Source organism: Plasmodium gonderi, assembly GCF_002157705.1.
Source record: "Plasmodium gonderi DNA, contig: Chr12, whole genome shotgun sequence".
NCBI classification, from domain to species: domain Eukaryota; phylum Apicomplexa; class Aconoidasida; order Haemosporida; family Plasmodiidae; genus Plasmodium; species Plasmodium gonderi.
Genome location: NW_021628937.1, coordinates 429,998 through 447,146, shown reverse-complemented (window position 1 = coordinate 447,146; position 17,149 = coordinate 429,998). Strand labels below are relative to the sequence as shown.

The following is a 17,149-nucleotide window of genomic DNA, read 5'->3' as shown; positions in this document are numbered from 1 at the left end:
TTTTCTGTGTAAATTTAAAATTATGATTTGTTCAGAGTATAATTTTTACACCAACTGTAACATTTAAACAATTTTCATAGAAAGTGTTGCTAATGTGTGTTTCACAACCTTATAGAGTCGTAGAGGGAGCTAAAAAATGGAAAATTATTTTTAAAAAAATATTTCCATTTACAAAAGAGTGTAAGAAGGGTGGGGAATTATAAAGTTTTAAAAACCGGATACAAAAGCAAACGTACCGAAAAGTAAGAAGAAAAATATAAAAAAAAAAAAAAATAAAAATAAAAATAAAAATGTGCATGTTATATAAACATATATATATATTTTTACATTACGTATATAAGTTCTTCTTCATAACATTTCACAGTGAAGTGGGAGTATTTAACATTTAGGACGTGATGGACTTTTGTTAAATAATTTTATTTATCGATTAGATGGGGAAGTGGTGTGCAGAAAAATGTGAGAAATGCGAAAAACGTTTCTTGTTGCAGAGAATTCAGAAATTGAAGCTATTACCTTCCCCTCGATTTGATGCACCTTTTGATCACTGAGGGTTGACGATGGAAAGCAAAAAATGGCAAATATGTAGGAGCTTATGTGTGTAAGTGGTCTATTATCTGGGTCACCTTTTTACTGGATTATATATATATATGTATATATATATATATATATAAAAAAAAAAAAAAAAAATTATCTGGTGTGAATGAAGTGGTCAAATTTAGGTAACTTAATATATACACAGTTTAATACTTCGTTCTCCATAACCCACCAGTTGTCGCTTTTTTTTTTTTTTTTTTTTTTTTTTTTTTTTTTTTTTTTTGCTTCCTTAAAGTGCGATCAAGAAAACATTAAAAATGTATGGTATGATAAAATAAAAATATGCGAAAAAAAGTTATATAATGGGTTGTAAATGGGGGAGTTTACCTCAAATTAAAATATAAATAGGAACAGAAGGAGGAAAAGAAATGGATATAGAAACAGATGGCATAAACTTTGTGTTTACCGACATACGAATATTGGAATTTATGAACAGGTTAATTAAGATTGGTAATTCGGGGACCCCTAATCAGCAGTGCATCTAATCTGCAGCGAATCTAATCTGCAGCGAATCTAATCTGCAGCGAATCTAATCTGCAGTGCATCTGATCATCATTTTCTAAATGGTCGACAGCCTACTTATTAATACCAACCAAACTTTTCGGGTTCACCTTTGTGGTGATGATTGACATATTTTTGGATTTTCCATCGGGTATTTTAATCATATGGAAGTGGTTGTCAATTATTTTGTCAACGATAAAATATCCTCTTCTTTCAAACTGAAATTTTTCAGAAACTTTGACAGATACAAATGCGGGTTCAGCAAATACTTCGGTTTCGTGTTTGTTGTTTAGGTTAATAAATTTTGTCCAGTCTTCCTTATTGTCATTTTCGAATTTGTCAACTGTTATTAAATGATCATATTCGTATAGTGTGCATAAGCATAATTTTTTAGGTATATAAGGAACCCAGTGTATTTTCTTTTTTGTGGTTTTAAAATCTCCGTTAAAATTAGATGTTGCTAAAATTTCTTTAATGGTAGAAGTAGTACCACTACCACTACCATGGTCATCACCTTTCACAACAGTATTTATTATAACATTTCCCAATTTGATAAGAGTAATTTCCTCCTTTTCTACTAAAGCTTCTGCATCTTCCAATTCTATGAGGAAGGTATTTGTGTGAAACATGGAACATGTTCCAAGTTCTTTATTTTTTACATGTAAATCTCTGGTTTTTTCTACAACATTTTCATTTAAATCTGTTAATTTTAAAATGACTCCTTTATTTTTATCTACTGCTGCGAATCTAGGAATAATGGGATCAATAATTTGTTTATTAATAGACCACAATTTATCCCACTGCATTAAATTTCCTGATTTTGATGGGCCTTGTTCTAGTATAAATTGAAACAAAGCTTCTTTCGTTAATCCTCTTCTTAGAATACCTTTAATAGTTGGCATACGTGGATCCATCCACCCATCAACTATATTATTTTCAACAAACCATTTTAGTTTCCTCTTAGACATAACAGTCTTAACAAATGATATTCTGCTAAATTCATATATATATACTTTTCTTAATTGAAGGGTTGTAATAAACCAGTTATATTGCTCAATCCTATCACTATATTCGTTGGTTCTCAATGCGTGAGTTACTCCTTCAATAGAATCTATTATTGGACATGCAAAATCGTACGTAGGATAACATTTGAATTTAAATCCATGTCTATGATGTGGCATATCTACTATGCATCTATACAATACGGGATCTCTCATACATTTATTTTTACTTTGCATGTCGATCTTTGCTCTGATGCAATTTTTTTGTCCTATTTCAGTTCCTTTACGCATTTCATCAAAGAGTTGTAAATTCTGTTCAACTGAATTATTTCTGTTTACGGATTCTATACCTTCTCCTCTTTGATTCCTCATATCTTCAACATTTGTATCATCTGCATATGCTTTATTCATTTTAATTAATTTGATGCAATATTCTTCTAAAGTTTCAAAATAATCTGATGAATAGCTAACTTTTTCATATTTTAATCCCAAGTTTTCTAGATCTTCTATGATAGAAGTTTCATATTTAATATCTTCCAGCGCTGGATTCGTGTCATCAAATCGTAGTAACATTTTTCCATTATACATTTTTGCATAATAGCTATTTAGAAATGCAGCTTTTGCATGACCAATGTGTAAATAGCCTGATGGTTCAGGTGGAAATCTCGTTATAACATTTCCTTTTTTCGCATTTTCTAATTTTCCCAAATAAGAGGTAGATAGATTTTTCTGTTTCATGAATTGCATACTATTTGCATCTCTGACAATATCTATATGATTCTCTAGCATTTCCTTTTTTAGCATATCTTTTAGTTCATTGTCTGGATAATTTAGTAGCGAATTGATTAATTTAAACCATCTATGAATATTTCGAAATTGTCTCGAATATTTAATGTTGTAAAAATGACTCATATTAAAATATTTATACATTTTATAGAATACATACAAATCTGATAAGGTTAAATAATCTGTACTCATGAAAGTGTTTAAAAGTAAATGCTTATTAATATGATCACATACGCTTACTGTATCTTCTTGTACTTGTTTATGCCTAAAAAAATCCACCCATTCGTCGTACTGTGTCTGGACATATACACTAATCAGTTTATCTGTTTTTTTGTTATTTTCACAGAAGGAATGATACAAGTTCGTTTTCAATATATAGTCTAAGTTCTTTGCAAATAATTTATCACTTGTGTATATAACATGGCATTTTCCTTCTGCTTTCGGTTCAGCTTCAGTCTCCGGATTCTCTAAAAATTCCACCTTGATTTCTTTCACATTTTCTTCCTTCAAAAATTTTATCTTGTCATCCACTGAATGATCCTTCTTCCCACAAGCGTTTTGATTTTCATTCACTCCCTTGTGTATATTAAATAGTGTTTTACATACGAAGGGATACTTGTTTCCATAGTATATGTTGATTTTGTTGTATTCTATCATCTCTTCTGTGGGTTCACAAATAGTCATTCAGGTTCTACAAAGTCAAATGAATTAGATGTGTTCGCATTTATTGCTCCTTCGAGTGTATTTCTTCTTTTGTGTTTTATCGTAGTGAAAAGTGTGTTGTGTTGAGTATGTTGGGATGTAAATAAAATATGTTCTAGAAGTTCGAGCCAGGTGTGAAGTTTTTTTTTTTTTTTTTTTTTTTATATGTGTTGAATTGGGAGTTCAAATTTTCATGCATGGAAAAATGAATAAATGTAGGACGTTGTTTCACAAATCATGAATATATGTAACGACAGATATAGATATGTGTTGAATTTTTATGAAAATCCTCTTCGTGTATAAATTTTGACATGATATTTATTTAGGTGCTAATATATTGGGGAGGGTAAAAAAAAAAAAAAAAAAAAAAAAAACATATTCGAAATGAGGTCAATTTCAAACTGGTGTTTTAAATTAGGAAATCATGCGCTTTTCTATTTTTTTAATATTACTATATTTTGTTCTGCTTCGCTATTTTTTTGGTCACGCTGCGAGATATGCTTCGATATACTGCTTCGTTTTGCTTAGCTCTGTTTTGCCTTGTTTTGCTTTTCATGGCTTTATTTTGCTGTGTTTTTTTGATTTACGGCTTTTATTATTTTTTTTTGGGGTAGGGGAAAAATGAAAAAAGAGAAAATGATAGTTTAATCGAATTAAAACTTTTTTTTTTTTATATTATAAATGTTTCATTTTTAATCATTTTGTGTATTTACAAGTTAAAACAATTGTTCCATCGATTTTTATGATTTCGTACTGGTTTTATTTTACTTTCTTTCTGGTTCCTCTGCTTTTTTCTCACTCCTCAACACGTAGTGCTTTGTAACTTTTGTATATATCCATTTATAACTTTTTTTTTCCCCCTGTTTCGGGTTATTTTTCAGGAAAGTTTCGCAACATTCCATTGAATAATATTAGCGCATCACGTGCATGCAAATGTGATGGTAAGGTACAAAAACAGTTGTGTTTATGTGCATACATATATATCTATGTACATACGTATGTATAAGTGAGCAGACCTATATGTTCACACAACCTAATGCTACGGAAGCTATGTATGCATGTTAGTAACAATGTGCACATAACTACATTACACTTAATAGAGGGGTAGAGCAGTTTTTATACATTGAATAAAAAAAAAAAAAAAAAATCGTATTGACACAGAAAATGGTAGGCAAAGAAAATATATATAGTGTTCAACCCGGCCATATGGTAAAAAGGCTTATTTAATGAGAATTTTCGTAACTCCTTTTTTTTTTTTTTTTATGTTCAAAACGAATGGATCTTATACCCATTCTGGATGTAGAGAGTCTTTATGCAGGTGTTGCAACAAGTAGGTAAAGTACATGTTCTTACATATGCATATATGAGAAAAAATATAAATATATATATATATATATATATATATATATATTTTATTATTTATACACATAGTTTTGTCGCTTCCAAAATGGCAAATTGACAATTGTTTCGCAGAAAAAAAGAAAAAAGGCTTGAAACCTCTTCCTCTATGTACATGATAAAGAGGTCGATATTCCTCTTTTTAGTGATTCCCAACATTACCTCATTATACCTGAATACAAAAAAAAAGAAAAAAAAAAAAAAACAATTCATCTTGTAATTTTACGAAGCTGTTCCCTTTTCATTTTTTTTTCTTTTGTCCTTATAAAAAATTGAATGATAAGAATAATTTGCATTCTTGTGTAACTTTACTTGTGTGTATAAATGTACGGGCAAAAAAGCTTACGCTAATTCAAAATGGGAAATGTGAAAAATGTGAGCAATGAAAATCTTTTTTTTTTTTTAGTGGAAAGCCACACCTTTATTTCCCAGACATGCTTTGAATATGTATGCAAGTTTGAGATAGTGGGGAGAAAAAAAAAGTAAATAAAATAAATTGTAAGACAACACTTTAAAAAGAAGAATCAAGTTATAAAACTGTAATAAAATTGACTATGTGCGTACGTCTTTTCCTTTCATGTCATTTTTGCGAATTGTTATAAAATTACTTTTTTCATGGTTCACTTGTTTTGTAAAAAAAAAAAAAAAAAAATTAGAATTGTTTATATTCATGTGTAAAGTAGTAGCATATTACTTATGAGAGATGGTATGAGATTAATTTTTTATTCATCTTACCAGTTTTTTTGAATTATACATAATTTCAGAAAACTGAATGACTTATCGAATTAATAAAATATGAACAAGTATAATAGTCATGTTTGTGCATACGTGGATAAAATACATATGATTTTATGCAGAAATACCCAAAATGGGAAATTATTCCAAAATGTTTTACCCCACCAATCATAAGAAAAACTGTACAAAGTATACAAAATCAGTTTATAATTTGGATCAAGGGAAAAGTGCACATTCATTGTTTTGAGATGTAGTGTTTAATAAAAATTTATCTTAAAAGTAGAATAACTTAAAAAGACTATCCATGTATCAGGAATATAATGATTATAGTCATGTTTTGTTAAAATGCAAGAAGGCAAGATTAAACATTTCCCATTTGAGTATACATAAATTAGAAGTACAAACTTATATGTATACATAATGGTGTGGTTAAATAGAGACTTATAAATAGTATTCGATCTGTTTGTACGGATATGCTAACAAATGGTTATGTCAAACCAAGTAAAACCTATGACCTGAAGTCTACACCGTATTTATATAGTATGTGTAACACTATAGTACACTGTTGCAAAAGTATTTTATTTTATTTTTTTTGTTATTTTTCAAGGGGACATCAAAGAAAGGGAAAATTAAAAAAATAAAAATAAAAAAACGTAATCCAATATGATATACGGATAGGTATATGTACATGTGGGAAATGATTTTACAATATTGGCCCTTATTGTTGGGACATATTGTTATTTATAATGGCAGATAGGGGTAATTTCCTATTCATTCTTATGGACATATAATATTAACAAAGAGGATAAAATATGTATAAACTTATTTAGCACTTGTAAAGTGATAATATTGTATCCGGTTTTTCCTTATTTGTATGTTTTTTTTTTTTTTTTCGTAATATTTAAAAAAAAGAAAAAGAAAAAAAAAAATTATTTTGCATATTTTTTAAGTTTGGGATTTATTGTTTGAGGGCGAAAAAGAGGACATGCGTGGACAAAAAAGGATGCAAAAGAAAAATATAAAAAAAGATGCAGACCAAGTGATAGAAGAGGAAGAGAAGAAAAAATAAAATAACAAAATAAAGTAATTTGGGAAAATTCTCAAATTGTTACTCGAAAGAATAATTTCCCGGATTCAAACACCTTTGGACGAAATCGAATATAATATGATAAGCAAAAAAAAGGGCAGTGTAATTTTTTTTTTTTTTTTTTTTTTTTTTTTGCTACAAAAAGCTTTAATATCTTTTCACATATTTTGACAAGAAGTTTTTACAATTTAAGCATAAACATACTTTTATGAAATTACACATACTCCATTTGATAAGCCCTTCCCCATATATATCTTGATAATTCACTTTTTTTCCAGTGTGCATGTGTTATCTCTTTTTTATGTACTTTGATATGGGGTCATAGGTTTCAAACAAACATGCATGTGTTTTATTTCTTTTTGTGTTAATTTATTGAGGTTAACACACATCCTCCAATATTCTTTCAAGCATAAACACGAATAAAGAGAAAAAAAAAAAAAAAAAAAAAAAAAAAAAAAAAAAAAAAAAAAAAAAAAAAAAAAAAAAAAAAAAAAAAAGCGTAACGAAGAACGCATATATAACACTTTCCATTTATGGGAATTTTTTTTTTTAAAAAGGATTGATTTTTTTTTAAGTATCTCATTAGGGAAGAGGACAAAGAAAATCATTTTCGTTGGAGAAACGAAAGTTTAAAGATTGATGAACGGATACCAGCACACATCGATAAACGGAAAATTATTCCCGTAAAAAAATGTAGCAAAAAAAAAAGAAATGCGGTTAAAACAGTACTAATAAAAAAAAAAAAAAAAAAAAAAAGCAGAATAGACTGTACAAACGTACAGAGACAAGCGCATACACACATGTGAATGCAGCTGTCAAGAGGATAGGCTTATTTTATGAAGTGAATATGGAATAGGAAAAAAAAAATATGCAATTGTGTTTTTTAGTTCTTTTTTTTTAGTTCTTTTTTTTTAGTTCTTTTTTTTTTAGTTCTTTTTTTTTTAGTTCTTTTTTTTAGTTTTGTTTTCAGTTCTGCTTTTAGTTTTGTTTTCAGTTCTGCTTTTAGTTCTGCTTTTAGTTCTGCTCTTAGTTCTGCTCTTAGTTTTGTTTTCACTTCTGCTTGTAGTTCTGTTTTCACTTCTGCTTGTAGTTCTGTTTTTAATTGTGTTTATGTTTGTGTATGTGTGTGTGTTTGAGAGATGAATGAATTACACTGGGAGGATTCTAGAAAACTGTTTTGTAATTCTGATAAATTATTTTATGATAATTTAATAAATTTAGATGATAGACTAAACGTGAATAATAACTTCAACGAAAATAAATATGAGGACACATATGATAAAATATACTTAAGGAATAATAGGAGATTCAAAACAGAACCACCAAAAACAATATGCGAGCAAGGAGGGACCCCTCAATTTTACTCATCATTTTTTCATAACATATTTAAAAATTTATCAAAAAATATTAGTTATAGTGGTGGTAATATACAAAATGAGGAGAATGTAAAGATAAAGAAAAAGACATCTCCCTATTATAATGATTCACGAAAAGTAAAACATATTCATTTGGCCAAACGGGATAGTAGAGGTGTTACTAGTAGAAATAAAAATAATCTCTTATATAGGAAGACAGATTCGATAAAGAACGTTTTGGTCAAGAATGCTGTTGGTGGAAAATCAGGAGATCTAGAAGGAAGATGTAGAAGGCACACTGATGGAAATAAGAGAAGTGGACACTGTTCACACGAGGATGAGGAAGCGGAGAAATTAGAAACGGAAGATTTGGGTAAAGAATCGGAAGGAAAACTTTGCGAAGAATCTGGAGAAGAACCTGGAGAAGCTTCTGATGATGAAGACGAAGAAAACAGTGATGAAGAATCTGAAGAAACTTCTGATGAAGAAGACGAAGAGAACAGTGATGAAGAAGGTACTTACACAAAAGTGCCGATGGATAGAGGAGGGAACACGCAAAAAGATGGTTCAAAAAGTCTAGATGAAAATCGAAACGAAAAGAAGGACGAAAAAGGCACAAAGTTGGTAAATAGCGATATAATTTCAGATGTGTTCTTGAGAAAAAGTGTAAAGTGTCTAGTGGTTCATGACACCGGAGGGATTGACATAGAACTTATCGAAAATGAAAACCCAGAGTTTCTGTACCACACTTACACTGGAAACAGAATATCCAACATGTATTATGAATATGACGATTCTATAAAGAGCAAAGAATTCTGTGATGACAAAAAAATAAATAGGTTTTATTCATCCTTTTCTAGAAACGAAAACATGAACACGAGAGGATCTTCCGGGGTCGCTCACCATTCTGTCAAAAGCGAATACATCAGAGGAGACCCCACCCCGAATGGAACTTCATCTAATGGAACTTCATACAATGGAACTTTATCTAACGGAACTTCATCCAACGGAACGTTATTCAACGGATCTGCAGCGAACCAATATGCAGCGAACCAATATGCTGCGAACCAGTATGCTGCGAACCAGTATGCTGCGAACCAGTATGCAGCGAACCAATGTGAGATGAAGAACACACCCATCAATGGTGTAGGGAATGGATGGATGGGAGAAAATCCAAGTGTACCAAATTATAACTTGGATTTTTCTACAGATAGTAAGTATTTTAATCAACTGGATGAGGAGAAGTGTGCTAAGAATAGTTATATAGAAGATAAAATTATGAATAAGTCAAATGAAGTGTATTATAATGAGAAATACTATACACGCAATGAAAATAGAAATAAAGTTACAGTAAATTCTTCAGTGGAAAGAAGCAAAATGTTTGATTCATATTCATCAGTGTCTAGTGTATCGATAAACACTACCGAAAGGGAGAAGCGAAAGAAATATTATTATATTGGAGAGACGGTTAATAATGTTCGTAATGGATGGGGAATGCTTATATCTAACGATAGGGTAATATTTGAAGGAGAATACAAAATGAATAATGCCATTGGTTATTTTATCAAGTACAATGAATATTCAACAGAAATTGGTTATAGGAGCCCACTAAGTGTAAAATCTGTTGTCATTATGAGTGACAGCGATAATTTTATTATACAGAATAGATGTGAGAATATAGAATCTGTAAAGAATAATGAACTTGTAGCTAGCCAAGATGATGATTTAGAAAAATTCGTACATAATAATGGTAGAATGCAAATGAATGGAAAAAACAGAATAAATTATGAAGGAAGCATCATCCAAGGAACAGATTGTGAAAATAAAAATGAAATGACAAAAGGAGAAATAAATTTATTAGATACACAGAAATTTACCAGCATGAACAACTGCACTCCTTGTTCAGATTTTCGAAGGTCATCTGTCGTATTTACTACTTCCAATAGTAATAAACTATCATACAGGAGGGGAAATGTATTAATGAATAACTATATAAACAGCACAAGAAGTAATGAATATCGATACGACAAAAGAGACGAAGAGGGAGAAGATAAGTTTAAAAATTTAAATATTATTTCAAGCTACGTTAGAAAGAATAGTAAGCATAAAACAACTCCAGCACGTTCGATAAATTATCTGAAACCACCAATGATGAATTTAATTAAAAATAATTTAATCCTGAATAGAAACTCTCGTTTAAAAAGTGAAAAATCCTCATCAGCTAGAAGAAAAAAAGAACACAGAACCATGACTCACTGTTCTAGTCCAATGAGTATTATTATAACATCTTTCGATTCAGATGATGAATCAGATTATTTTGAAAATGATGAAAATAAAAAATGTGAGGGGAGCTCATTAGATGAACATATGGCTACAAGCCCTTACGTCCAGCCTGCCACAGTCTTCTCAGAGGATATGGACGAATTAAAGAAGACAAATAAGTTAGATAAAAATGGAACTGAGGGAAATTATAGACTAAAAAATTTGCATATTCAGAATAATAATCCGTTGAAGGATACTTGTTCTCATAATACAGATCGTTCAACTCATTTGGAGCTACATGAAGAGAAGCAAATGTTAAGTATACCTTGTCAGGAGCAAGATAAGGAAAATATATCCAAGAAGGAGTGTCTATGTCATACACCAGTTCTTAGTGCACCAAAGGAGGTGCTTTTCATCGGAGGTGATATTAAGCAGAATGAAGAAGACTCATGTGAGTGTGGGGAGATAAGGAAGGATATAGACATAGGTACTAGTCACGAAAAAAGAGATATAATTGAAGAGGAAGGAATGGATAGTCCCATTTGTTTCAAGACAGAACCATTGGGAAAATACCAAGACAGCCAAAATGAGCTAAATGCGTTAAAGAGACAAGATAATCTTGCCAAACCAAACAGATTAGAAAGTCTCGAAAGACAAGACAGGCAAAACAGACTAGATAGCCTAAACAAGCTAAACGGATTAGAGAGACTGAGCAAACTAAATATTGTCATCACGGATGAATATAGAAACCTTATTTGCGAAAATATTAATAATGACAACTTTGTCATAAAAAATAATGAAATTACGACTTTTGATGAATTTTTGGAGAACCAGGGATATTGTGACGAAGGAGAAAGGGAAAAATGGAGGGATACAATTCGAGATCAGAATATAGAACAAGACAACATGGGAGAGGATGGAAACATGTCAAAATGTGAGTGTGGTGAGTATAATACCCCCATGGAGATTAGCACTACTTTTTCAAGTCCTGATGTTGTAGAAAATTTCTCAGATATACAGAAAGGCGAAGGAAATGGATGGTATCCTTTTAAAAGCAATAGCACAGAAGTGGATGTGTTAAAAAAGAAAGGAGAGAAAAATTATGAACATCTAAATAAAACATTTATTAGGAGAAGATTGAGAGGGGCAACATTTCCTGAAGCACACGACGATAGACAGAAGAATTGTTTCCTTTTTATAGATGATTATTTAACATCAAATGATGCCAAATTTGATATGATAAATGAAGATGTAAAATTAAGAGCATCAGATTATAATAAATGGTCTGTTAATATGTTATATAATTTTTTAAAAATGATTGGATTAAAAAAAGAAGCATATTTATTCAAGATACATAAAATAAGAGGATATCACATTTTAAAATTAACAGATAAAGAATTAAAAAAATTGAGCATAAATAATTCATATGTGCGTAAATTTGTTTTATCTGTTTTTCGATTTTTAGTAAATTCTCTGGATAGTGCAGATCCATTATCATTAAATTTTAACAGTAATAAAAAATTTTCATTTAACAAAATTAAAGCAATATGCAGTAATGATATCATTATACTTAACAAAGTTGGAGGTGGGAGCTATGCTCAAGTGTTTAAGGCAAAATATCGAGGGAGATACGTAGCTTGTAAATTATTTTTATACAATCCAAAGGATATGAGTGAAGAGAGTTATTGCGAAAGTTACATATCTACTCCTAGATCAAGTCATAAATATATTTTTCCAAAAATTAATCCAAGTTTTACTATGTTCAATGAGGAGAACTTTGCTAACACAGGATCAGCGGGAGGAAAATCTGATATTGCAAATAGAGCAGTAAATGATACTGAAAGAGAAGGAAAAGATCGGGAAAGTGACTTTATCCACTCTGTGGACTCTCCATGCATGCAACTGACTCAGGGTTATAATGAGAAAAATGTTGCGGATATTCCATATGAAAAAGGATTGTATACATCTTTTGATGAAAAAAAGGATAAGGGAAATGTTGAATATATAAATAGTACTTCTTATACATTGCAGAGAAATAAAAAAATCAAAAAAATGGCAAATCTGGAAATTTTTCGATACTTCCCAACCCCTGTAAAATATCGAAATTATGAAGCTAAAATTTTATATTCATTGCAAGGATGTGATCATGTGATTAAGCTATTCGGTGTTTGTAGCTTAAGAGAAGGAGAAGAATCCCTAATACTACAGTATTGTGCAGGTGGAAGTTTAGAAAAGTATATATATATGGACGAGAAAAAAAAAAATTGTGTCTATATAAGATGTTTATCAAGACCTCAAATTGTGAAAATATTTCAACAAGTAGCAGAAGGTATGCACAATGTTCACTGTAATAATTTTTTCCATAGAGATTTAAAACTTTCGAATATTTTACTAGATGATAATCAAGATGCTGTTATATCAGATTTTGGATTATCTACACATTTCTCTTCAAATGATAGTCCAACTGCGTATGCTATATATGGAAATATTTTTTATGCAGCACCAGAGGTCTTAAAAGGTGAGGGATTTTTTAAAGAATCCGATGTCTGGTCCTTTGGTGTTAGTCTATGGGAAGCTCTAACAAAAAAAATTGCTTATGATGGGTTGTCTGCTTCTGAAACCTTTTGTAAAGTATCTTCAGGTGAATTAATTCTTCCCATTCCAAAAGATATTCCATTGGAATTATCCAACCTGTTAAGAAGTATGTTGGAGTATGACTTTACAAAAAGACCTCTCTTCAATGTAATAGCCAAGAGGCTCGAGCATATAAGGTTGGATGCCGAGAAGAACCTGCACGTGGATATTCATTCGTTTTTTGATGGATAGGTAGCGAAGCAGGGCAGTAATCACGGAGGACATATACATGTGTGTCGTATGTGTGTCGCGTGTGTGCAGTTGTGGTGTAAGAATTCGCACCAATGTGGATACACACAGTTATGGAATCCATGCATTTATGTCCCCTTAACGGTTACAAAAAAGGAGAGCTCCAAATTAGAGCTCTCCTTATTTTACAAAAATTAAAAAACTTTGCAATCCGCATGACTCCATAGAGATAGAGATGCGAATACTATTATTTATTATTTGTATTTATTTTTATTTCTACTTATTTGGATTTATTTCTATTTTTATTTCTACTTATTTGGATTTATTTCTATTTTTATTTCTACTTGTTTGAATTTATTTTTATTTCTATTTTTATTTATTTTCTTTTTTTTCCTCCTCTCGTCATTGTTGTGCACTGCATGAATCGTGCATCTTGTGTAATTTCTTTCATTTTTTTTTTCTTTTTTTGAAGTCAATTCGGTACTGTTTCATTCCTTACGCATAAATTAGAAACACCTGTATTGTTTTTTCATAAAAAATGACAAGTTTTTTTCTTTTTTTTTTTTTTTTTTTTTTTCTCTCTCTCGCAGAAAGATAGAAAAAGTAGCTGTGTTTTCATGTTTAAGTTTTCCATTTGCTTTTTTATGCATTTTTTACCAATGTTCTATGATTGTTACATGAGCGTGTAATGAGTAGTTGTTGGTACTGTTGTGGTGTCATATATTATATACATATATATACATATATATATATGCATACGCATGTGTAGAGACCGAGTCCATTGTGCATCTCGCAAGATTTTATGGATCTCATATCGAAATTAATGCAAGGTCCATAATGTTTTTGTGAGGCTATAAATTTTTGCTTACTAAGAAATATGCAGACCTGACACGTTCACTTTTTTATTTTCCCAGATTATCTTTCTACTCCCCTTTTGTGTGAAACTTTTAGCAAAACCGTGGTTTTCAAAATTGGATTTTGTACACATATACACAGGCCATATGTGCATATATATATACATATACATAGTTCTGCATGTCCAGCCAAAATTTTGTCCTTTGATATTATAATAAATTTTAACAATTACACGAGAAATTGTATACGGCATGCAATGTGATTAGAGATATATGTATTAAAAAGGGAGTTGCATGCCTTAATAAATCCGTTTTTTTTTTTTTTTTTTTTTTTAACCCTAACTAAATTTATAGTTCCTGTATATTTACTTGTTGAAATCTGAAAGTGAGTTGAAAAAAAAAAAAAAAAAAAAGAAAAAAAATTGCGAATTAGCTAAATATCCAAATGGGCATAATTCTTCCGAGAGGAGTCAAAGGAGAAAAAGATGAATATGAAAATGAGGTGCTATATAACCAGTATATCGTATGCAGAAAAAACGAAAAGAATTTCATCGTCTCGTGAACTTCTCTACACTCAATGCATTCCATGTAGGGATTTACAAAAGTTCATATAATATTTCCATAAGTCAAAAAAGGAAAAAAAAAAAAAAAAAAAACATGACGTTCCTTTATTATTTCTAGCCATGTTGCTTTATTTGGAAAAGATAAAGAGTGGATAATCTAGTTGTATACATGAAAAGAAAATGACTGTCCTTAATGAAGAAGAGGCCATTCATTTCCTGAACATTGCACTGGAAGAGGTAATCCAGTAAAAAAAAAAATATAGGTTCCTTAAATGGAACATTCAGAATATTTGCGATTGTACCGGCTCAGTTTGCAAACACGTTCACATTAGACGCTTTCTCATTATCTCATTATCTGCCCATCTCATCATTCCCTTTATTTTATTGTTTTTATTTTATTGTTTTTATTTTATTGTATTTATTTTATTGTATTTATTTTATTGTATTTTTTTTATTTTTAATTTTTTTTTTTTTTTTTCTGGTACATAAGGCCGAAAAGAGCCTGCACATAGAACTGAAGGAAATGCCCATATTTTGTTTACTCATAAACGAAGAACGGAAAATAATATCCAGTTCATACAATTACACAAATAAATCTAAAAATGGAAGTAGGCACTGTGAACTCATTGCTATAGATAAGTACCTTTATGGTGATAATTATGAGGACATGAAAAATAAGAACTTAATAAAATGTTTTAACAACTGTGAAAATGATATTGAGAGTTCTCTAGACAGTTATTTTTTACAATCGGATACATGTAAGGACGATAATTTAATGAACCATTTTTCTGAACATGAGGATTGTTCACTAAATGATTTGCCCATATGTAGTAATGATTCCAACTTAAATATAAATGAAAAGAAAAAAAAAGTGTTAAAGCACAAGTTAGAAATTCTTCAACGTTGTTGCATAGTTGTAACATGTGAACCTTGTATTATGTGTGTTTATGCACTGAACCTAATTGGTAAATAGAAAGATGAAATAAAACTCAATTATGTCATCGATTTTTTTTTTTTTTTTTATCAATTTTATGTACACCTATTGAGACAGGCACTTGTGCTATTTTAATTAAGCTTTTTGTCTCTTGGACTTGTTTGATTAACCATGTACAGTTTGTTTCATATATATATATATATATATATATATATACATATTTGTGTGTGTTAGGAATAAGGAGCATATACTTTTGCTGCCTTAATGAACGTTTCGGTGGATGTGGATCGGTACTTTCCTTACATAAAACGTAATAAAAACAAGGGGAGGGAGGAGGAAAAAATAAAAAACTACAAAAAAAAAAAAAAAAAAATGTTAAAGTTTTTCCATTAAATTGTGCATAATTTTAGTCACCATTTTTTTTTTTTTTTTTTTTTTTTATATCGTTTACCTTTACAGATATAAGGATATAAATGTGAATTACATAAAGAACGGTGGATGTACTGAGAGAAGTATTTCCCTTATGCAATCGTTTTACAAGGCTGGAAATCCTGCAGGTTTTTTTTTTTTTTTTTCTTTTTTTTTTTTAGTTTTCCCTTGATATAATTTTTGCTTTGATCATAAGTGATGAATAAAGAGATTCATATATCTCCATTGTATATGAAACAATGTCTATATTTGTTTATATCTTTACATGTTTTATATTATTACGAAACAGTGTCGTATATGTCACATTTTTTTTTTTTTTTTTTTTCTTCCCCCCTCCCCTCTTCTCTTGTCCATATTTTTTATATCACATATAGCACCGGAAGAAAAACGGAAAAGACCAATAACATGACTCGTCTTATCCTGATTAGGAGTTCTACCATCACGTATCGATAGTACCATATATTATATTTATTAAAATTTTGATGACTGTTTTTTTTTTTTTTTTTTTTCTTTTTCTGTTCTCATTGTTTCCCCATTTTACGTGTGAAATTTTGCATGTCTCATTTTGTACTTGCGTAAAATTTCTATTCTAATGGCAACGCATTTTTTTTTTTTTTTCCGTTTTGGCACTGAACATTGTTTTTCCCAAATATAAGTGCATATATGTGCATATGTTTTTCTCATCTACAGTCTTTGTTATATATATGTATGTATGTATGTACACATATGTATACACTTTTATGCGTTTCTAAATTAACTTAAGAAAAGGTAACATGGGACAGCTGGCACCAATGCTTACGTGGTATAACAATAAGTGTACAAGGGGAGGGGGTGACATCTTAGGTTTCTAAGAAATATTAATGAGGGAGAAAGTCAAAATGTGTAGTTTAAAATATTAGCAAATAAACGTATGTTGCAAAATTAATTTGCTTTTATGTGATAAAGTTAAAGGGGCTATTAAGAAGGGATATTAAAAAAAAGATTATTACAAAGCACTACATTGTAAGTTAAAAAAGAATTCCCTTCTAATCATTTTGACAAAAAAAAAAAAAAAAAAAAAATTTAACTTATATGATGATGTATACTAATATACATGTATATATATGTCTCTCCAGTTTCGCTAGG

The 17,149-nt window shown here is 30.0% G+C and overlaps 3 protein-coding genes across 3 annotated transcripts; 2 read left to right on the top strand and 1 right to left on the bottom strand.

Annotated features, from left to right (window-relative positions):
- Positions 1–1,169: 1,169 nt before the first annotated feature.
- PGO_120750 (glutamate--tRNA ligase) lies at positions 1,170–3,539 on the bottom strand (the record flags this gene model as incomplete). The annotated part of the gene is made up of 1 exon (XM_028688871.1): positions 1,170–3,539. One exon carries the CDS (start codon positions 3,537–3,539, stop codon positions 1,170–1,172), a length of 2,370 nt encoding a protein of 789 aa, XP_028544672.1.
- A 4,404-nt stretch (positions 3,540–7,943) lies between these two features.
- Positions 7,944–13,247, top strand: PGO_120740 (tyrosine kinase-like protein; the record flags this gene model as incomplete). The annotated part of the gene is made up of 1 exon (XM_028688870.1): positions 7,944–13,247. One exon carries the CDS (start codon positions 7,944–7,946, stop codon positions 13,245–13,247), a length of 5,304 nt encoding a protein of 1,767 aa, XP_028544671.1.
- A 1,594-nt stretch (positions 13,248–14,841) lies between these two features.
- Positions 14,842–16,433, top strand: PGO_120730 (cytidine and deoxycytidylate deaminase; the record flags this gene model as incomplete). The annotated part of the gene is made up of 5 exons (XM_028688869.1): positions 14,842–14,898; positions 15,152–15,626; positions 15,830–15,905; positions 16,055–16,152; positions 16,399–16,433. The coding sequence occupies 5 exons, from the start codon at positions 14,842–14,844 to the stop codon at positions 16,431–16,433; spliced, it is 741 nt and encodes a 246-aa protein (XP_028544670.1).
- Positions 16,434–17,149: the final 716 nt, after the last annotated feature.